The sequence below is a fragment of the Temnothorax longispinosus genome, chromosome 4 (assembly GCF_030848805.1).
Source record: "Temnothorax longispinosus isolate EJ_2023e chromosome 4, Tlon_JGU_v1, whole genome shotgun sequence".
NCBI lineage: Eukaryota > Metazoa > Arthropoda > Insecta > Hymenoptera > Formicidae > Temnothorax > Temnothorax longispinosus.
Genome location: NC_092361.1, coordinates 17,375,727 through 17,399,505, shown reverse-complemented (window position 1 = coordinate 17,399,505; position 23,779 = coordinate 17,375,727). Strand labels below are relative to the sequence as shown.

The 23,779-nt window shown below is 29.0% G+C and overlaps 1 protein-coding gene and 2 long non-coding RNA genes across 5 annotated transcripts in view; 1 reads left to right on the top strand and 2 right to left on the bottom strand.

Moving 5' to 3' along the window:
* The window catches only part of LOC139812403 (uncharacterized), a 339,231-nt gene that overhangs the window by 97,947 nt on the left and 217,505 nt on the right, over positions 1-23,779 (top strand). The window contains exons 4-5 of the long non-coding RNA XR_011731863.1: positions 3,750-3,872; positions 4,151-4,199. This is a non-coding gene — a long non-coding RNA (uncharacterized lncRNA). The remainder of the gene's footprint in view (positions 1-3,749; positions 3,873-4,150; positions 4,200-23,779) is intronic.
* Positions 13,867-20,387, bottom strand: LOC139811371 (peptidyl-prolyl cis-trans isomerase 3). Of its 3 annotated transcripts, XM_071775636.1 has the most exons (12): positions 20,229-20,387; positions 20,093-20,130; positions 19,409-19,674; positions 19,072-19,230; positions 18,749-19,001; positions 18,408-18,476; positions 18,236-18,325; positions 17,102-18,145; positions 16,706-16,899; positions 16,376-16,588; positions 15,929-16,205; positions 13,867-14,238 (listed from the first exon to the last, which is right to left on the bottom strand). In XM_071775636.1, exons 8-12 carry the CDS (start codon positions 17,291-17,293, stop codon positions 14,125-14,127), a joined length of 990 nt encoding a protein of 329 aa, XP_071631737.1. In that variant the 5' UTR covers positions 17,294-18,145; positions 18,236-18,325; positions 18,408-18,476; positions 18,749-19,001; positions 19,072-19,230; positions 19,409-19,674; positions 20,093-20,130; positions 20,229-20,387; the 3' UTR covers positions 13,867-14,124. The 3 variants fall into 2 exon arrangements, 2 of the variants coding, with proteins under 2 accessions (XP_071631737.1, XP_071631736.1); XR_011731620.1 differs by having other exon boundaries at positions 20,093-20,387.
* LOC139810886 (uncharacterized) lies at positions 21,733-22,558 on the bottom strand. Its single transcript, XR_011731508.1, has 3 exons — positions 22,311-22,558; positions 22,066-22,230; positions 21,733-21,984 (listed from the first exon to the last, which is right to left on the bottom strand). It is a non-coding gene; the product is annotated as an uncharacterized lncRNA (long non-coding RNA).

The window sequence follows — 23,779 nt, the reverse complement described above, 5'->3', positions numbered from 1 at the left end:
TTTAATTACATCTATTGATTTTCACTATAAAGCTGTGGCTATTCGCTGAAAGTACTTCTAGATCAAAGTAGGAATGGATATCTCAGCATATATGCACCTAATTAATGACGAAGCTGCAACTCAGATACTCATGACGATAATTCGAATAATCCTCGAAATGATATATATATGATATTATGGCACTCGGCAACTGATTGCAATTCTATAATAATTCTTGCAGTTTTATTTATATAGCTTTATATTAATACATTTAATTAGAAAGAGAAATGTATAATATTAACAATATAGTATTAAGAAGATCTACAAATAAAAATATGTAATACATTATATTAATAAATATCTATCTTTTTTATTGTAATATAGATGGATTTGTTAATCATAATTTACAAAATCCGACTAAAATTTGTTAATTATATTATGAATTAGTTCGAAAAAATTTAATTTTCCAACATCATTCTCGCTCTTAATTGCAATAGCCTTGAAATAAAAAACTTCTGAAATCACATTAAATCGTAATATACATTCGCTTCAATTTTTCCGCGTCAATCTTATCGCGTGCACGATATCTGTTCGCGTCAGTTGTTTTTCGACTTGGCCATGTAAAATTCGTTTGACGTTGCAACCCTTTCCATCTCTCATCGTTGAAAGCGTTTAAAGCACATAGCATTTATGTATTGTATTTTTGTGTATGTATTTTCGTATAAAAGCATGTAAATGTACAACAAAAAAATTTAAAAGTAGAGATACACGTTTTATAAATTTTCAATATATACGCATAGTTCTTCGTTACGTAAAACTGAACGATTCATGTCAGTGTTGCAAGTATTGAAATATTTGTAATTGCTTGTTAAATTTTTATAAAATAGAAAAATTCTTTTTATTTAAACGTTATTTATAAGCCGCGATTATAATCAAGAATAAAACTATATTTTCATATTGCTTTTATTATTCTATATTATTAAAAATTTACATGCTATATGGGTACAAAAATTACCATTATATAAACTACTCGAAACATCTTGATTTTTGAGTGCACAAGATGAGATTAATATAATTTGTATACACGTTGATACGAAAAAGTTATGGACACAGAAATAAACTTGTATGTAAAATATTTATCACATAGTTTCCGCAAAGAGATTTAGTCACATAAATAATATTTGTAAGCTACAGCATTTACGTAGGATATTCCGTTTATTGCGATTCGGGTATATAATCGATTAGCATTCCAATCTGAATTCCGCGGTTCTGAATGCGATATAGGATCATATTGGATTGCATCAGACAATAATATTACGATCGGTGGAGGATTTAAGCTGTATAGCTTTGCTTCATTTCTGAAACGAGCGTATCGGTTACTCGATTATGTGCACAGGCTTAAGCGAAGAAATTCTTTTGTACCATTATTAAATCGTGTAGGCATTTTGCAGTAAGTCATGTCCCATCGTGGTATGTTAATTAATCTAATCATTTTACAAATGTATCGACATTTCTCAACGCGTCTAATCTTCGAATTAATATGGTGTACAGAAATTTGCAATGATCAAATCGCATCTTTGGATAAGATAGTGCGATATAAAATTTTTTGATACGTATATGGAGATTGCTATTCTGAAAATTAATAATTATTATTTATAGTTATAATAATTATAAATTGTCACGTTCTAAATGTTGATCGACAAACGTAACTAATTATTTATTGAGAAACAGATTTACTTATAAATATAAAGATATCTTTTACTTAAATCATTTAAATTACTTTTTAAGTAATATATAGAATAGAATTTTTAAGAATCAACAATTTTTAATTTTTTGAAGTTATTTCATGGAATTTATCTAACGAGAAAAATATATAACGTATACCTAAATCCGAATCCTTTTATCGTTTTAATCGAGTTCTTAGAAGAAGCAATAATTCGAGGAAAACAAATATCAGAGTGATTCTTTTCTTTAAGAACATTTTCCGTTCTCCGAAATTCGTTTTCTGAGATTCTTAAAATATTTTTCTATACATTTAATAAAAATAATGTCAATATTTGCGACATACATTGTAGACATTCCATGGGAAGTTTTGCTATTCGAAGTTCTCCCAATCTTCGATAAAGAGGGAAAATTTCATTAAGACGATGAAATACGTAATAGAATTTGCTGTTATGCAACTCAGTTTCTGTGATGTTAAGAAACTAACACTGCTATCGACATAGAAGCGATAACCAATCCGCGCAATGCAGTTGCTATTGTATATTTGCCTGTATTATTGTGCGGAAGACAATATTATCCGAGTTATGTTTCGGTGGCGTTTTAGAAACCCAACCAATTTATCCGTCACGAAATTGGCGCCAATTTCATTTCCCTATGAATAATACCGGATAATACTGTTTCCATACCGGTGCAAATGACAATATCATAGTACCCAGAGTATAATACGGGAACGTGATATCCGCATTGGTAATAATGAAGTTTACGTAGCGTGAGAACTTCCGAGAATATCTACGATCAATTCCTGGACGTAACATGTTCACTGTCCGCGCTGATAGATTTCTATCGAAATTGAGGGTCGAATCTTCTGTACTAATTGGAGGCAAAACCGCGTGAGAACTTATACCGTTCCGAAACTAATCCGCGTAGCAAAGCTAGTTAAACTTGACGTTTTGGCGAATACACTGAGGAGCATGATGAAGGGTTTCAGCATCTGTTACAATGCTCGAGGCGTATTTATTGTAAATTTAGTTAATAATTTTGAACGGGTTTTATGGCAGTTAAACAAAAGTTTGACGAAAGCTTAACAGTAATCTGGAGTTATTTATGTAACTACGGGAAACTGCGGGAAACTGCGCGCTGATAGCTTACAGCTTACATAATCAAACCTAGTTAGAAACATTGGTATTTATAAGGAAAAGATTATTTGGAATTATATAATAAAAAGCATTAAAATATTTTTCGAAGAGACAATAATTTGGTTGACGCGCGGTCTTGATATTTTGTTTACTCCAGAGTAAAACGTACTGTTATATTTTTGTATACACAAGGTCGCCATTCGCACATCGACCGTCGAACAAACAGGCAATGGGACGTGCCGCTTCGTGTATTGTCGCATTAGTCCACGAGATACGATCGCAACAGGTACAGAAAGATACCAAATGTCATTATACATATCTCACAATCAGAATTGTTACAGTAATTATCTTGATCAAAGGGAAGGAAAATTTTATTCTTTAGATAAACGTTAAATCAATCATTTGTTAATAATCAATTTGCGATTTGTTAAATGAAATGTTCGATATTTGTTTTGTTCGTTGATAATATTTCGCGGCGACGCATTGGCTCGCATATATGACGTTTGGTACTTATTTTTTTCTAAGCATACCGATAATACATAATTTTTGTCGACGATAACTCGTCTGCAAGTACGACCGTGCAGTGATGGAATTTAAAGGCTCAGTACCCTGAAGGGTTTTAATACCTTAATGAATGACGGGGAAGCTAACGTATCCATCACCGACTTAACTGACACGAACCGCAGTCGGTTTGTCACGTTGCGCATTAACTCTGGGAGTGTCGTATGTACAGTATCGCGCGATCGTAATTACCCGCGTTTTCGCGCATATCGAGCGAGTTCTACAGAGCTGACAATTCGTAACTAGATAGGCGAAAGTGAATATAATTGACTTTTATATTATATATTATATATATTAAATTTATTGTATTCTTATTTCCTTTTAATTTAATCGTTTATTTAAATAATTCAGAAAATAACGATTCGACTACGAGAATAATATCGCGTCGAGGGAGTTTTATGAAGCTGACAAATTGGACCTGAGAGGAGGAAAAGGCCTAGGAAAGGCATCGGGTGCCAGTGGAGCAATCTTGTGGTGAGTATTATTTCTTTTTTGCGTAAAATTAATTGTTCTTTCTTATTTATGTAGGTCGTTTTATTTCGCAGTGATTTAAATATATTAATTATAGAAAGAGAAATAATCTAAAAATTTCATAAAAGTTTATTCTTGTAAAGATTTTTTTCAGAAAATCTATAATTATTTTGATAAATATCTAATTGAAAGACGAATGAAAGATTCGATACACATAAGAATTACGTTTTTAAAGATTTTGAATGCTTCTTTAATTTGGATCTTACGTTTACGTGTTACAGAATCAACGTAATTACATGGCTGATCACTCCGCTGTTGCGCATCGATTCGGTGAGTGATAAATTAACTTTATTATATATGACGTGAGATCCATTATATGTTTGTCGCATAACAGAATAATTTTTTGTTATGATTATTTTCCAGTTATATTATTTAAAATATTTGATATTTTAATAATATAATATATGAAAAATAATTTTGATAATTTACAAATAAAATACCTACAAACAGATATTTTTATCGATGTTAATTGTAAGAGAATTGAGAATTCTTTCGGATCTCACGTCACTTATTCTGAATTTCTCATCTCTGCATGCTTTTGAGATTCATATTCAACAACGAATCGAATCGATGAAAATACGCGGTATATATGGGCCGCGGATTTTATTGCATCGTGTCCAGCAAGTTTTATTCATTATTTCTGAATTAAAGTTCTCTATTTATATTATAAAAATTTAACGTGCAAAATTTTTAACATTTGCTAAATTATCGAGTATATAATATTTTCGAATTAGAACGCGATAAACATACAAATTTTTTCCAAATTTAAATGTATTTCTGATTGGATATAAATTTTAAGTGTCGGTTGGAAGTGTTAAGAATAAATGTGTGTAAAGAATAAACACGAAATTAATTAATATCTTAGCGGACGTTTATTGCATATTTTTTACTGAATTAATTCAATTACTACAATGGCCTTTCGCAACATGTTCGAGTTTCGCGGATCATAAAAGAGCGTAAATTTTTACGCTTATCTGCCGGCTATTATGATTAGCCAGCAATATAGGAGTCTTTCTCCTTCTTATCTCTGGCTAAAATGGATATTAGCCAGAAGCAACAAAAGCTAAGTTTAATCTGGCCATAAGAAAGAAGAAGACATACACAAGGTAGGTTGGTGTAAAAAACATCAGACAAAATAAAAAAAATACATTATACAAAAATAGCCCAATAATGTTTTCTCGTATACGATTACATGCAATTGGAGACGGAAAGATGTGCTGTCTCAAATTAAATTTCAATTTTGTGTAAGTTAAAGTTCCAATAAGATTTCAAAACGTTCGCGATTTAAATCGACGTTCGCAATTTAAATTCATGCAATGCTTTCCTAAATTTCATGATCGCGGTCATAACTGTAAATCGGTGTACTATAGGTATTATAGAAATAAACGAGTAGATAAGAACGAAAGTAGATAAGAACGTGAATCAAATATAAAAGAATATAAAAAGCTTTAGAGTAAACTTGGGTAAGATGGCCATACATCAGGAAAGATGGCCAACCCATGTTCATTCGACGTTTCATGGCGAGCTAGATTGAAAGAACATAAGTTGGCCATCTTTCCTGTATGGCCATCTTATCCGAGTTTACCCTATAATTTTAGAAAATTAAATTTTATTTTTATAAATTTAGGAAATACGAGACGTTATATTTTATTATAAAAATTATACAATGTTGTGTGTACTGTATAATATATTAATACATTCTCCGCCAAGCGTATTTTACGACAAGTTTTGTGGATATAAATATCAAATGATCAGAGAACGTATTTTTGTATGTAAGAAACGACTTAAAATATCGTTATCATTTACTTAGAAGAATCTAATTATTAATCTAATAATAAATTTATTTAATTTCTGAATTACTAGCTTTTATAAATGAATATTCTTAAAAGACACAACATAAATTACTTAGAATTAGATTTTGAACTATTGATTTTTTAATTATGTTATCGACATGTAGAACATAAACTTATATTTTGATCAATTTAACTTAAAAAGCTATTACAGCAGAAAATTAACTATTTTCACACTTCAAAATTTACATAATAATTTACATGCATAACTGCTTTGGTAGCATCACACAAAGATGAACTGTTTCTCATTAAACTGTTTTACAAAATATTTAATATGATAATTTGTATCACAAATAGAATACAATGAAATTTGGATGGTGCTAAAATACATTTTCTAAATCTTAAATTTTACTAAAATAAATTTTCTCAGAGGTTTAATGGTTTTTAAGGCTAAAGCTTTTTACGACCTAGCCTATAAACGGCTAAAGCTTTAAAGGATCTTTTATATCGTCATTAGCAATCATTGATTACGTATCATTGAAGTACGTATTAAAATAATCAGAAAACAAATTAAAATAAATAATAAATATATTATACGTTCGTGCGTGTATTTTATATTGATCTATTTATTAATTTTTTGATCCAGGTTTACATATACATGTAATAATTAACTGACGAACGATATGACGAGATCGTTGCATATGTTACGGGAAGTTTCGCGTGTGTTAGGAAGTTTAAGGTTTGTTATAGCTAAAACTTTGGACATTTGCAAACAGAGATTGCAATGACATGCGCTGCATGGAGTGTTTAAAACTCATTCTAAAACTTCCTTGGTTCAATATATCTTCAGATTAGAGAAAGTTAACTGTTTAACCAAGCTACGTTTTGAGAAACAGGTTTTTGAGATTATGTTTTGCTAGAAATCAATAATTGTTATCTATGAGTTTTAGAATATAGATTCTCCATCTCCACATAAAAAGAGATTTGATGAAAGATCATATAAGATCATATAAGATCATATAATATATAGATTGCAATAGATGGAAAAACAAATCTAACTTTATAACTTTTTTTAAATTTTATTTTATCTATGGTAATGTAGGTATTATAAACCTCTAAAATCGTACAGATATTAAAAGCTTATTGATATAATAATATAATGATATTTATTAAAATTATTAATATTAATTAAAGTGTTAATTAATTAATTACTTTTAAATTTTAATATTTAATAATTTTGATAATTATATTGTTCAATAATTTTTATATAAATATGACGGAGTACTTAATGAGTTTATAATGTACCATACACTTTACAATATGCGACATTGACAAAAGAAAAGTTGCTTATTGGAGATTTACGCTTGAAAGGAATAATTTGTCAAATGCGCTGTTATGCGATGTGACATTCTTTTTAAGAGCTTTTGGTTATTTTACCTATGTTTCTGTTCCATTCAAAAGATACGGCAAATAGTTGCTTCGCAACCACTTTTCACGTCGATTCAATTTTCACGACATTCTTTCTCGCGAGCAAGGTATGAAACCCTTTGTTTCCTCTTTGCTTCTGATGGTAGAATATATTTACAGAGTGGGTTTGCTTCTGTTGCTATACAAAGCTGCGCCTTTAAACTCTCGCGTAGCCAGCGTCATCGAACGTTACATTCTTCATGTTCAAAGCGTACATTCCGACGCGGAATTGGTCGGAGTCGTCACATCTCGTTGAATAAAGCATTCAAAGTTAAATGATCTTTTAAGCAATTAGTGAAAAAGTACAAAGTTATGTCAGGTCAAGAGTATGTCCAATTTTACAATTTTACAATTTTACAATTAAGTAAATTTAATATAATTTTGCGATTAAATAGTGACAATCAATTTTTGCGTTGAAAAAAATTGGTGAGTAATGACTTATCATAATAATCAAAGCAAAATTACTATGCATTTTAATGTAATTAGTTTTTAAATATAATTTCTATTGTAAATAATTAAACACAAGTGAATAATTGTAAATAAATTTCCTGGAAAAAATATTGTAAACTTATTAAACTATTAAGTTCAGTTTTTATCTACTTATATTATGAAAGTATTAATAAAAAAATGTAATCAGTACAGCTTTTATGGATCTTCTCCGAATTTAAACATATTTTATGTTTATTAAAAGGATGTCAAGTCACAAGACTATGTGTTTGTGGTTACGAGCTTATTAAAATTCGTGTTCTCAGGCCCTCCCTCAATGCAATCCCTCAAACTCTTTATGCTGGTTAAGCTCATAGAATGATGTACTGCTTCATTAGGACGAGATCGTGAAAGAAGTAAATATCATCGCGAGAGAATTGCTTCGAATTTCTCTCGTTTATCATGTCGGTATTTTAGAAAGCGCTCAATTTATCTTTATTTTCTTTAATAAACTTATTTATGCTAATAAAAAGGGATAATATTTACATAATGTTTTACGATATAAAAGATAACTTTAATAAATTAATCGAGAAAGATTCCTGAGAGAAATCCAGAATTTAAGAAAAATGAAAGGAGAAGTTTGCTGTCTCTATTTGGACATTAAAATATTCATAATATATATATATATATCCTTCTATTATTCTCGTCGACCTCATCGCGAGTACATATTTGCATTTGCATGAAGAGCACAACTGAAAAATTGACTCTGCTAAGTTTTCTGAAACATTAGCGTTAAACAATTCAAGAAGTCTCATAAAGCTATACAATTCAAGAAGCCTGATAATTCCTTATAAGTTTTCCAGATCGCTGAGGATTGCTAAATTGACAAAAGAGGGATACGATAAAATTATTTGGTATAAAATTTGTCAATCTTTTCTTAGTATAAAGAATATAAAATAATGATAACTGAAACGACTTATATTGTCATCGAACTCGACTACAATTTTTTTATTCTATATATATCTAATTTTATCAAAAATTATACATTATATACGTATCTCTTTAGGAAATTTAAATATATATTGATAAATTCGTACACACCTGACTTCATCAATTACACACATTTGCGCAAATAGGTTTATCTTGCTTACACATCGCCGTAATATATCACAACGTATGGTCGAAGTGTATACAATGAAATGATTAATTGTACGTGCTAAGATTCATTAATCAACCGCGCATCATACTGTATTCGAGAGAAAAATTTCGCTACTACGCCGTTTTTCTTCTCGACGTTGAACGTCGGTAACAGGCGGAAATTCGCGGAGAATAACTCTCAGTTGAGCGGTAATCAAGTTGGCCGGATTAATATTGTCGAATCAAGAGTTAAGAGGGGCGCTCTTTGGACGAAGGTTGAAACACGCCAAGGGCTTAATCGGTGATTAAAACGAGCCAGCGCGGCGCCGCGCGCCGTCCGATTGCGTTCCACGCGGAGGCAGTTCGAATACGCGAAATCTATAGAATTAGCGACCTAATTTTCCGAGCGTGCGAATCCGCTCGTAGTTTACCGCATTTCGACGGATCCGACGATTAGATAATCTCATAGAGGTATTTCGATTATTTCATTTTGTGGTATGAGCGGTCAATACTGCAGCTTTCATTACCGCAGACGACCGATGCGCTCCAAGTAACATGTGCAGGACGCTGAACCGTTTCAACGAACTGGAAACTGTTCTTTAGACCAACATAAAATCTTCTTTCTTTCGACGAAAATTTACTTAGATACTATATTTCTTATAAGCTTTTAATCTTTCTTTATTAAATTTTATTAAATTATTTTATGGATAAGGATTTACGAAGCGTTGTATTTTCTCATTCTGAAGTTATTTTATCTTATATAATCAAAGATTATGTAATAAACGAGACCTTTGTAATAATCGCGGCTATAATTCAACGCTCTGTTGTTTCAAACTCTGGTTTTTATTACCATACTTTAAATTAATATATATTATGATATCATTTTATATTATTTTTCTTCTATTCTATATTAATGCTTGATGTTTCGTTAAGCTGCATTGTGATAGAATCACTCGTGATAGAATCTTTAGCTGGATCTTTCGTAATATTTACATGCACAGAGTGAATAAATTTTCGCAAATTCTATAATTTTAATTCCTGCTTCAAATGGGAATTGTGCAATGTCACTCGTGCGCGACAAACGTACCGAGGATGAGTTTTGCCGAATAGCTAGCTCTTCGTTTTTTTCCTGATTGTTGGTCAATCAATTGATCAATTTCAATTTCCTCCCGGCGCTACGGCCGACGGCGCCAATTTGGATAGGTTAATTTTGAACGCCGAATTAAATGTAGAAGACTTTTGTCTTTTTTTTATCTTTTTCTTTCGTAGCTTCGTAAATTTTTGTTGGATAATTTAGATAACGACTCATCGGCCTGTCAATATAGCTTTTATTATTTGTATATTATATAAATTATAAAAGTAGAATAAAAGAAACGGGACCTCTAATAATTTAAAGCAATTTCCTATTTTTTGATTGTATAAATTTATCTTTTTTTGTCTGTTCTCTTTTATAAGGAAGTAAAATGACAATTAGGAAGTGTCAAACTATGTTAGGCATTGTTTTTTTAATTACGTAGTTTCTTATATAACGTGAAATTATATAAAGGTATATATTATAACTCGGTCTATTATATATCTCGTACTATGATGTCCATATCATTAAATGGTAGTGTTAAAAATAATATTAGAAATGAACATAATAATGAGAAAAATATTAATTAATATGCAATGCTTGGTTTTATTCTAAATGAACTCATGGCAATAGAAAGAATTCGCGAATTAATTTTTTAATAAACTTCATATAAATTTTAATTGCACAACGGTATATGAAAATAAAAAAAATAAAATCACAAAATATGCATTTACATCTTTCCATTTGTAGAAATAGATATATGAAATTCTATGTAATTGCAAAAATTATCTTATTCTTTCTAATTTGGATTTAAAATTTAATGTAAATATATTCTTCAACTCATTCATATATATGTATACGTTCTCAATTTCAAAATTCCGTTTATCAATAGGAAAATACTCCGAAAGAAATAAATTTAAAATTTATTCAATTGAACACTTTAGTGTCCTTGAAAATTGCGGCAATCAGAATCTCATGAGATTTCTGCAGACGCGGGAATGTGCATAGAAATATCGTATTAAAATTCTTTTCCTCGGTAACGGCGTCTTTTGCATCTAAATATCGGAGCACGCGCATAATCGGACCAATAAAAAAAGGTCGTAAAACGAGAGATCGTAAAAATATTTTCTCATTTATCCACGTGGAAATGCCTTTGTTAGAGGATACGCGCATTAAGCAAGCACGCGAGAATTGAAACTTCAATAACGATAACACTGCCTATACCGGTGGAAAATATTAAGCTGTTGGAATAGCGGTGAAGTTGACATACGTCTCCGCGTAAATGCGAGCAAAAAAACTCAGGAGAAAATACAATTCATGACAACGAACTCATGTGGTGATGGTAACGCGAATATGTTTGAACGTCTTGGTGTTTCTATATATGTATATATTTCTAATAATACGTGGTCGTTTAAATTCGATATAAAAGAAGATTATTTCTAGTTAATGAGAAAAAGTTCATCATCGATGCTCTGGTCACGTAGCAAGGCTGTGTGTTGTATCGGTGATGGGAAGAAATAAAGATTTTCTTTGATTGAACGAAACAAATGTGTCATGATTGGAATGATAAAAAGATAGTTTACACGAGAAAACGGAGAAAACGACATCATACATAATAAATATAGTTTGACTATTTATCAATAGAAATTGGTAAATAATTGAGTGAGTACTTACTAATGTAAATTATTTAGCACATTTAAAATCCTATTATAAATAAGTACTATTAAAGCGCTACTATTTAACTTTAAAAAATAATTTAGTTTAATTGAAAGAAAAATTTGGATATTGGGTAATATATTTGTTACTAAAAATATATAATGTAATAATAAATCAAAGTTATTTATGAATCTGTTTTACAATTTTTAGTTTGAACTGTTTGAAGTCTGGTTTCATTCTTGTCTAATTTTATCTCATTGTGTGCAACGGTGCAGAACCATTATTTCTTAAATTATAATTTAATTAGACAAGCTGTTTTGAACTTAAAATAAACGTGATTAATACTATCGATAATTGCCATAATTAATACGTCGTAATTACTGTGATGGCCATTGAAGAGATTTTCACGGTACAATGATCTTTGCATCAATAATTGTTTTAATGTAATAATAATCGTCGATATCGGAGAGCAATATTATTTATCAAGGCAACTACTGTAACGTCACAACGATCGCAGATACAATTTCCGTATACCAATCCCAACTCCAAATTCAATATCGACGATACATTCAAGTGAATGTCGACGTAATAATAAATAGTATTACCATTACGTTGTTATACTAATAATTATTGTAGCAAAACATAACGAATACAAAGAGAAATTATTTATCGTTGGAAAAGTTAATAATAATAAATTTATCTCGTCACTGTGATATTATTCTGATACCATAGTTAAATCTAAATATCAAATTAAAGTGTTATTATTTCGAAAAATATAGATACATATAAATTACAAAAAATGAAACTGATACATAATAAAATATATTCCAAGTCAACGGTATCAATTTTAAATTATTAAAAATTCAAATATAAGAAATACATATGTATGATATTTAACAATGTATAAAAAATATACGATATGTTTTGCAATAAAGAACATAAACAGCTAGTATTTTTTTTAGAAAGAGTATTAGTTTGAAATTAATAAAGAAATTAAGTGTAAGAATATCTTTTTTATTATCTTTATATTTATGTTTTGACTTTTATATTTTACATTCCTATATTTATTTCTCTTTAACTCTCAGTATATTCGTAACTACGATACTGCCCAGCACCAATAATCATAATAACCTTGAGAGAGGAAAGGAAGAAATAGAATAAAAGAGAGTAAAAGAAAGTGGAGGATGAACTATTATCACGGCATACTCGAAAGTATAATGGTCGGATTAATGTTGTGAATGCGAGGTATGCATCATTTCGCGGAATGTGGGACATCCGAGGGGCTGAGGGTAAGAAGACGGTAGACATCTCAATGAATGCCGGGAATATCTTACGGTCAATACATGCTTGCAGTTGGCAACAACCGGCAAGTCTTTTGAAATCGTAAAAGACCAAGTACATCGTGTATAATGCGACCGTAAAACGAGAAACGTAAAGCTCGAATGTGCATGTCCACAAGAAAAACTTTCCGTCTGTTGTTATGTTGATTATGCTGACTCCATTACAGTTAGTCGTGAAACAAACGAGATGAAGCGAAACTCACATTTTCCAATCTCTTCCGAAACAGATAAGAAGGTATGCGGTTTTGCCTTACGATGTCTCGTTCTGCATTGCTTACACTTCGTAGTATGTGTAACAAAATTAGCGATAATGTGGTTCAATTTTGAATTAAAAAATATACATTTACTGTTAAATATTTAAAGTTTTCAAAATAATTGAGACAGCTTGTCTCAACTTTTTATTTTAACTTTACTAATTTGTTGAAGCGGAAATTATGGGGTTTGCTTACTCGTTTATTCCACGAGTATCCTAGTCTGTTCATCAATCAAGATTATGATCAAACTATGATCAAACTATACTATACTAGTGAGTTCCAATTTTTAAACCCCCTACATGACCTGCATTTAAAACAGTAATGCTGCGACCTGTGCATACACTATCAATTTAATTTATGTCTTAATTTATATTCGTTTATTTGTTTTTGCTTGTTTATATTTTTTTTATCAACTGAATTCGTATTTGTTTTTACAACTTTATTTATTTTTATATTTTCTATAGAATACGTGACCGTGTTATAAAATGGATATTAACGTGTTGCGCGAAAAATATTTAATGAGAGATATTTGATTAAAAACTGGAGAAAAATTCGGGAAAATCTCTTCGCCACGTTTTGAAAGGCTCTCATACATACTAATATAATTTTTAATATAGAGCTTTTTATTCAACTCTGTCTATTTAGAGTTCTAATTAATTAATAAATCGTACCAAATATGAATACTATCCATTATAGCCATTTCTATCTTACGAGTGTGAGAGAGGAGTGCATTCATAATAACTATATAAAATTTCATTACATTTGCGAATAGATTTTTTTTTATTAAGCTTGGAATACATATAATATATGACCAAATAATTCATATTTAATAAAATTAGTTTATTATTATTATTATATTTAGAAGAATAGACTTTTAATAATTATGTAACATTTTTATTTGATATCTCTTTATAAAACAAATTATTTATTATTTGTTTTTTTTTAAATGACAATTGTGGATTTCTAACAGAACGTTGAAATTACGATTATTGATACGCTATAGTTTTAGAATTCGTTAATTATGTTTTTACACATGAAGATAATGCAGTTTGCTCATATTTGAAACTTGGATAGTCTTTCATACGTACGTTTTGCCGATAGTACTCCGCAATTTAACACAATCACCGATTTTATTGGCTTTCCAGTCTTCGTACCGAATCCCTCGATCTGTGTAATCAGATAGCAGATAAACAGTTTACCACTATTCCGTGGTCAAATTTAAACGCGTGGACAATTAAATCGCTCTCACAAAACGATACTAAGTGATACAATAAAAATAAAGTTTTTTATTATCTGTAAAATACGGGATAATTCTCTCTCTCTCTCTCTCTCTCTCTCTCTCTCTCTCTCTCTCTCTTTCCCTTATTTATTTTATTCACGATATTTTTAAAATGATCTTTGCCAACTTTTATAGCGTAACATGTGATAAATTACATTTTTATTTAAAAATAACAGATAAAAAGACAAATTTGATAATTTGTTGTTCTCAAATTTTGAAAAATAAAAATTCAGATCTACTTTTAATCCCAGATAAAAAATAAAACTCACAATGACATTATGATGATGTTATCATGATTTTATTCACCACTTATCTGCGAATATATTCATGATAACATCTCTCTCTTATCATGATATCATTATAAGTTTTATGTTCTATCTGAGAGAACATTTTATGTTCTACTTGGAATTCCATATATGATGATTACCATTGATGTTAAAAATTAGTAAGTTTACTATTAAACAAAAACTATAAACTAATAAATTATTTACATTATATTTTATGTTAAATATAATAATATAAATTGTTATATAAAAATATAAATAATTTAATTTGTAGTATAATATATTCTCATAAAAAAAGAAAAATCGAAATGTGTTTTTGTATGTAATTTGCAAGCTCTTCGTTAGATGGCGACATATATTCCATTGTCATTACATAATCAATAAACATAAAGTTCCAAGTTACGATAATATAGAAGCTCTTCATTTATATGCGTCAAGTCAAGACAATATGGAAAGCAGATAAGAAAAATATGAGAACAAAAAAAGGAAGATTTATACAGATTTGTACAGATTTATATAGATTCATGTAGAACGGAATAGCACATGTTAAAACTCTTATCTGCGAATATATTCCAAAACTTTTTTATTTTTTTATCTAACAAAAAACATAATTGATCAAATTAAATTATTAAATTATTGTCTATCAATTTTAGAATTGTTTATATATTTTCCTAATTTAATATATGTATATTGAAGAAATCTAATTAGTTAAATTTTGGTAAAACTGAGCATTATATATATATATATATATATATATATATGTAGGTCCAGAAGTATGTTCCGGGACTTTTATTTTTTTACATCGGTATATTCCAGGACATTTGGCAGTTTCCAGGACTGTCCTGGAAAAAATTCATGTCCTACGGCACGTTTCGGGACAATTTTTTGAATCTGATTACATATATATGCGTCTATATCCAGGACTGTACAGTTTCAAAAAACCTGTAATTACAAAATTGTCCAAACGTCCCGGAACATACCTCTAGACCTACTACGAGTAAAAATATACTTCCGGACTATATATATATATATAAAGCATAAAAAGAAACAAAATCTATTGTAATATATTGTAATATTTTTAGTTGTAGTATAATTCTCTTAGTACAGAATATTATTTATAAGTGATACGAGAGTTTTACTTTATTAGAAGAACAATAAGAGGAGACCATTTCTTTTCTGTCAGCAACTCGGTTTACATAATTAAATGAACAATGTTGGCTGATGACATTGTATTACTGCACGAGAAACGTTATTTAAATGAAGTTTAAATTACTAAAGAAAAGGAGAACGTTACCTTGTAAATGTTTATCATTCCATCTATTACTCGGCCGAAAACGGTCTTATGGGGGTCTACAGTTTTCAAGCATTTAAATGTAAGATTAAATTTGGAATCGTTCTTTCCGTCATTATTGTCGCATGTAGACAGGATTCCGGGTCCTATATGACGTAGATTAGAGTTTTCCTTGTCGAATGAGTCACCATATATGGAAGTACCGCCGGTACCGTCAAACTTTGTGACATCTCCGCCTTGACACCAATAGCCAGAGACGATACGATGAAATGGAGTGTGCCTATGAATTATAAATTTTATACAAAATGTTTCGGAAAGCCTTGGGGTTAATAAACATTCTTAAATAAATAATTGATAAATTTAAATTTTGGTACAATTTCAAACATGATTATTGACTTGTTTTTTGCACATAATATGCATATAATATAATATAATATAATATTTATGTACTTATACGACAATCCGTTCACTCCACGGCAGAAAGCTGCGAAGTTCTCGCATGTACGTGGTACGACACTGTCGTAGAGTTCAAATACTATACGCCCTAATTTCTGACTTTCTTCTTTAAGACCAATGTCGAAGAAACATCTCGTTCGACTTTTCTCAGATAATTGCTTTTGTGCATCAAATACAACGGACAGTCTCTGAATCACTGAGATGTATCTGCATAATGTAGAAAAATACATAGAAGTTTAATTGCAAAATGCAAATTTTTAAGTAGAAGTGTAAGCTAAAGTTACTATAAAATTATTTTTTTAAATATTAATTAGGCAAAGAAACCTTGCACGGTGCTCTAGTGCTTCATGCATATTCTTCCAGTTTTTTAAAAACGCGCGGGTGGGATATTGACTTTCCGCTTGACGGATTTTCTTTAGCATAATTCTATTTTTACGCATAATTATATTGTTTTTGCGCTCTTGATCCTCAAATTTCGATTTATATCTGACGTCTGGTGCCCAGCAATCCACAGGTCCCTAAAAACAAAGTAAACGCTTAACATTACCGTGTTTTATATTTCTGACTATTACATCTGGATTAATATTATTTAAAGATAATTAAAATTGAACAAATTTCCATAATATTAAAAAGTATATAATAAATAAATAATTACCATTTAATATATAATATGTATAAAATTTTATTAGTTTTAGTAAAATAAGATATGGCGATACTAACCCCTAATCGATGAATTATGTTTATCTTCTTCAATAGTTTCATATTCTCTTTATCTATTTGTTTAACTCGTAGAGCATCTTGTTGCAAATCATGAGCTTTCAAATTAATAGATGCATCAAAATGCGGAGGTTTGTTATCGATTTTTGCGACAATATGCACATGACGAGGTTTCTTACGCTTTTTACTATTCATAATAGCACAAAATTTGCATAAAATTTAATTTTTATTTTAGAAAGATATCTTTTGTACAGTTTGTACTGATATTATCATATTTTTACGTTAATTTCATCTGTAATATTATTTGGTGCAAATTTATAACCAAAATTTATGAAAGTCTTTAGTCTTTATTCATATGATGTTTATGTGAATTGATGCAATGTTCAGGTAATAATTATTACTGTGTAATATTCGGATTGAATTTAATAGAGAGTTAACGATGTTGTCGAACAATGTGCTTTTGAAAGCTATATAAGCATAATAATATTTATTATATAATAAACTTACAGGTATAAACGCGGACCTGACTATGTGCAATTTATTAATTAATTTATTAATTACATCTATTTATTTCTTTTGTCAGCTTCAATATCCAATTAGCATTAAATTATCCCAGTTAATAATTAATGTAATGTAAATGAGAGAAATTGAGTACTTTATCTTTCTTTATTACTGACATTATTTTTTAGTAACAACTTATATTTTTTTATATAATAAAATATATCTATAAAATTGCTTCTATGAAGAAAATAACTATTGTGAGAAAGAACAAACGAAAAAGATAAGATAATTAAAACGTAAAAATAGGATAACAGATATTTTATATTTTGCAGTTTCTAGAAAAGAATATTAATTCTCAACAAAAACATATAGATATATTAAAATGTTATCTAAAAAATGTACATTATATACTGAATGTTGAATCGATATATTAATTGCTTATTGAAAATTGCTTGCATATCGCATTTAGCTATAGTTTTTTAATGCATGCTTGAACCTGTCTGCTTGTATTAATATAATTGCAAGTGTCAGAATAGATTCGGAGTACTAAAAAAGAATTAATATCAATTTTTAAATGTTTAGTGTGTATATACAGTCATTCGTGGACAACATGATAATAAATAATTAATAACGCACCCTGTAAAGGAATTTATATCCAAATTGGAAAAATCTAAGCCCGCAAAACCTGAGTGGCGCTTGTGTTACTTGCAATAAAAATTGTAAAATCTGCATGAAGATAATAGATAATTTAATATATAATTTTGATTTAGACAGTAACGTAATCTTTTAATTTTATGTCGAAGCTTACATTTTCACGTATTTCCTCATCGTAAGAGAAATACAGTATTTTATTTATAACTTTGCCTGTTGTATTTGCCTAAAATTAGAATCAAATTGATATTACTTTACATATTGTGAAATTTAGCATTTATGTTCAAGTCACGTATTATGGAACTTTTTATAATGGATTCTGATCGGAATTATTCCGTTTTCCCTAGAAAACATAATAGAAATCTAGGAAATAACAATTCCGATCGGAATCCATTTCAAAAAGTTCCATAATACGTGCTCAGTAGTTAGCAGTCATGTAATCACTGAAAGCGAATTAAAATAGATGCATTTCGAATTTGAATATGGTAGAATCGATACCTTTGCACTAACTTTCTCGCACATATAATTGATCAGGATAACTCTGGAGATATACCAAGTAAGCCATAATATGATTATAATGACGAATAAGATTCTTTTATTAGGGACATAATTCCTGACGAATATCGCGGTGTAAAGTTCACGGTGAAACTCCGCTATAAAACCGAAATAACATACCATCTTCCAGGTCATTTGTATTTCGAATATCGAGTTTATCTCGTGAGATAATTTCTGTAACTCCAGATGAAGATGTCTGCGTAAAAAAATAGCAAATTTATTATGCAAAATCGATGTGTAACAATGATTATATTATTTATACTTACATTACGATCCATGTTATATGTTTACTGCTCGGAACAGTTGAGAGTTTGGCTTGTTGAGAATGTAATACAGGATTTTCCCAAACCTTTATCCCACGTATATTCTCTGTTGTCAATTTGTAAAGATGTTCGTTGACTTGATCAAATTTCAATCCTAAGTATCTAATGTAGAAGAGATTTAGCGAAATATAGAAATATGCAGAAATATATATACTGTAATTTAGAAAAGTTTCTAAAAAAAAACTCAATTTCTTAAACATTAATATTAATTTGTGCATAGATTGCTGAAATAATTTTCATGTATGATAATTTATATATTTATATAAAAGGATTTACTAACCCAAGAATACTCGCAAAAATCAAGTCGTCAATAATGTTGATATCAGAACAATAGTTTAGTATAAGTGTTGCACAGATGGACGATAGAGCGTCATGCACATCGTACCACCGTATATAATCGCAAAAGTTTAATAATAAAACTATTACAAACCACCCTAAGATAATCCACACTGTTCTTCTAGTTAATTTCTCGTAATCCGTTTTTGATCCGAGTTTCTTCAATGTGTCATCCACAACAGCGAGTTTTTTTAGGCAGTTTCTAAATTTCTTATGTAAAAAAGTCAATATACGATTGATAAATATTATTTATTTAGAAATTTAACGTGCCTAATAGTGTATTTATGTCACTTTTCAAAAAAGTGCGATTTTATTTGTACGATAGATATAGTTAAATACGTCAGTATGATCGAGTTAAATGAAGTTAAAGAAGATTTTATTGAACATATTGCAAAAAGAAATTTTAATAATTTGTATACTTATGCAAAATAATTTTTATTATAAAATTTTTTTACTAGAAATAAATTTGCAAGAATGTACAAATAAAGCAAGGATATTCAAATTCAATTTAATATTTAAATATCAAAATTATTTTATATAAAAGCAATTTGAATAATAATATGATTGAGATAATGTATTATTAATGTGCGTATAATATATTAATATTTAATTTATCCAGTTTTCCTACCTTATCATGATATATTCCGAGAAGTATTGATAATAAAACTGTAAAAATATTCAATGAAACATAAATAATATAATCGGCGGATTCCTCAGGTATATAAGATATTCCTTTATCTATCACGAGAAAACAGTAAACCGACCACAGTAGCGGAATGTAAAGGAGACTGAACCAAAGTTTTGGATGTCCCTCCGAAAACTCGATAATCCTCAAACCGCACATTGAACTGATTAACAGAAGTGGCGATAAAACAGATCTAATGCTTTTCGCCATGGCAGATTTCGAACTATGCTCTTCTTGCTGATCGCCAATAGACTACGATAGCAGATCTCCGTAATTGTAATTGCTGCACTTACGCATATTGGAATAATCGATCCACTAAATTTTACATTGCAAGCAAACAGGGCAACTGTTAAGTTCCTTATCTATTTTCACGTAAAACACGATAAACTTACGAAGCAAAATAAATAATTTGTAACAAAAATCGATTTTGTTAATATACTTACTTATTTTCTTTTCTTTTATTGATTTTACAGTGATGTTATACACGTATATATAAAATACATGTTTAAAATATTATATATTAAATAACAAATGATGCATATACATATGATATGAGATATAGTGTTCCAATGACTAATATTAAATGATTATAGTGTAATATAAAAAATGTTTATAATATTTTGTTTTATTTTTGCTTAAATGTATGCTTTTACAATTACATATAATACTTTTCTTATAATATTTTTATATATTGAAATTACTGCGATCTTCACAGCTAATTCTATCAATCTATTTATATCTATATAAAATTATCTTTATAAGGAAAATGATTATTACGAATAAATATAAGGGAGACTTATAAAATAATATTAAAAAGATAAGTTTTATATGTTAAACTTTCTGTAAAAAATAAATCTCAGGAACAGTATATGACTGCCATATATCTATATTTAGAAAATATTTATCAAAGTTTATGAATTACGCGCTAAATATTACTGTCTATTAGATATTTGAATGTTATTTATACATTATTTATATGTTTAATACATTAATTATTATTTAAATGTTTACTGCTGTAAACGTTTGTATATATATTACTAATACGGTTAAAACAGAAGCGAAGAACTAAAAAAGATAATAAATTTATTTTTTAGAGATATTTGTAAATTTATTTTTTAAATATTTTTTAACAGCAAGTACTTATAATAATTAAGTTGCAACTTACCCCATAAAAGAATTTAAAACCAAATTGGAAAAGTCCAAGCCCGTAGAACTTAAGTGGCGATTGAGTTATTTGCAGTAAAAACTGTAAATTCTATATTAATACAATGAATTACTTAATTGTCACAAAGTTTTGTCACGTATAGTTTTTTTTATTTTTACTTTAATCTAAATCTATGTTTTAATAACATTCAGCCAATTTGAAAACTTACGTTTTCACGAATTTCAATATCGCAAGTGGTATATGAAAATTTATTTATAAAATTTCCTGTTGCACTTGCCTAAAATTTGGAATTTGCAAAATAAAAATATAGTTCACAACTTATATTAATATTGGAACTTAATATTACTTGTAATAATCAAACTATTAAAATTAAATTCTAAATAAATATATTTAACAATTTTTTGTATGTAGCATTAATACCTTGGTGCTAACCCTCTCACATACATAATTAATGAGAAAGAGTCTGAAAATATATATAAGAAGCCAGAACAGAATTATGATGACGTAAAGCATCGAGTTATTTACATAATTTTTATTGTACGTTAAGCGGAAAAATTCTTTGGAAGCCGTTGCTATGTAAGTGAAATAACATCCCATTTCGAGAGTCATTTGTGTCCCAAATATCGAGTCCATTTTGCGGGATATTTTACATAACTCCGAATGAAGATGCCTATTAAACATGACAGTGATCTTGCTGCACGATGTAACTATTATAACTGATGATTAATTAAACTTACATAAATACACTTACATTACAATCCATATTTTGTTACATTTGTTTCTTGAAGCTTTTGGAAATCTGGATTTATATGAACGTAACATGGAATGTTTCCAAGTTAGGTTTACTCTACGTTTATTATCTTCTGACAATTTCTTAAGGTATTCGTTAATTTGGTCGAACTTTAATCCCGTGTATCTAAATAAAAATATGAATGATATCAAATGTGAATAAAAAAATTAACAAATTTATTTGTTTAAATAAAAACATGGACTAACCCAAGAATAATCGTAATTATTAGATCGCCAATAAAGGTAATATAAACACAATAATTGCGTATAACGGGAATAAATATAGCTGGTAAAATATCCATACGGCTTCTTAAAAGATAATACTCCAAATAAGTCAGCAATATAATTATCACAAACCATCCTAAAGTAAGCCATACTATTTTTATCTTAAACTTGTGATAATTTGTTGTTGTTCCAAGTTTTTCCAATGTGTCGTCCACAATAGTGAGTTTCTTTATACAACTTTTAAATATCTGACATAAAAAAATAAAATGTAGATAGATAATTTATATCTACAACGATTTTAATAAGATATTAATTTTATTTTTAAACAGATATAATCAAATATGAATATTATTGTTATAAATTGCTTTTCTAAAGAAATAATTATGTTAAATGTGCAGCAAAAAAAATTAAAATGTTATATCTTATGACTTATTATTATGCAAAATACTTTACATAAGTATAACAGTTTTGCTTCCTCATAGAGGAAGCCAAATTAATAAATATCTACTAATAATTATGCATACAAAAACAGGCTTCCTCATAGAGGAAACAATGTGCAGGTTTCTACTTGCACACTTAAAAACTATAAGGAAGCAATGTGCAAGTTTCTACTTGCTCACTTAAAAACTATGAGGAAGCAATGTACAAGTTTCTACTTGCACATTTAAAAACTATGAGAAAGCAATGTACAAGTTTCTACTTGCACACTAAAAAACTATGAGGAAGCAATGTGCAAGTTTCTACTTGTTTATTAGATGAACATTAATATAACAAACTGCAAGTTGTGTGAATTTTATTTTACAATCATTTATTTTAAATACTCAGACAAATGATTTCCATCCTATGTTTCTTACCTTATCATAATATACTCCAATGATAATTGATATTAACATTGTAAAAGTATGTAGTCCAATGCAAACGTGATATTCAATCGTATAAGTATAAGAGACTGTATAAGATGTTGTATATATCAGAATAAAATTGTAAACCGTCCATAACAGCAATATGTACACAAAACCGAACCATTGTCTTAGATCTCCTATAGGAAATTTGATTATTCTTAAACCGCATACATAACTGATAATCAGTAACAACGACAAAACTTCCCAAATATCTTTCGTCATAGCATATGCCTTCGCAATTACGAACTGCACTTTCTTTGCCGACAACTTCGTTAAATGATAACGATAGCGGATCTTTATAAGTACAATTACTACTTATGTATGATGAAATAATCGATTTTATACTAAATTTTACATACCACGAGCTATCCTCGAAATAGAATTAGATGGATTCGTCGTATTTTCACGAACAAATACATTCGTAATGCCAATGTTGTTTCTGGTATTTTTCTTTGTTCTTTTTTTACTCTTACTATTGTACAGTGCTATTATGCGGGTAAAAACATTATGAAATAGCAAATGTAATTTTGAAATATGTAATAATGTCTA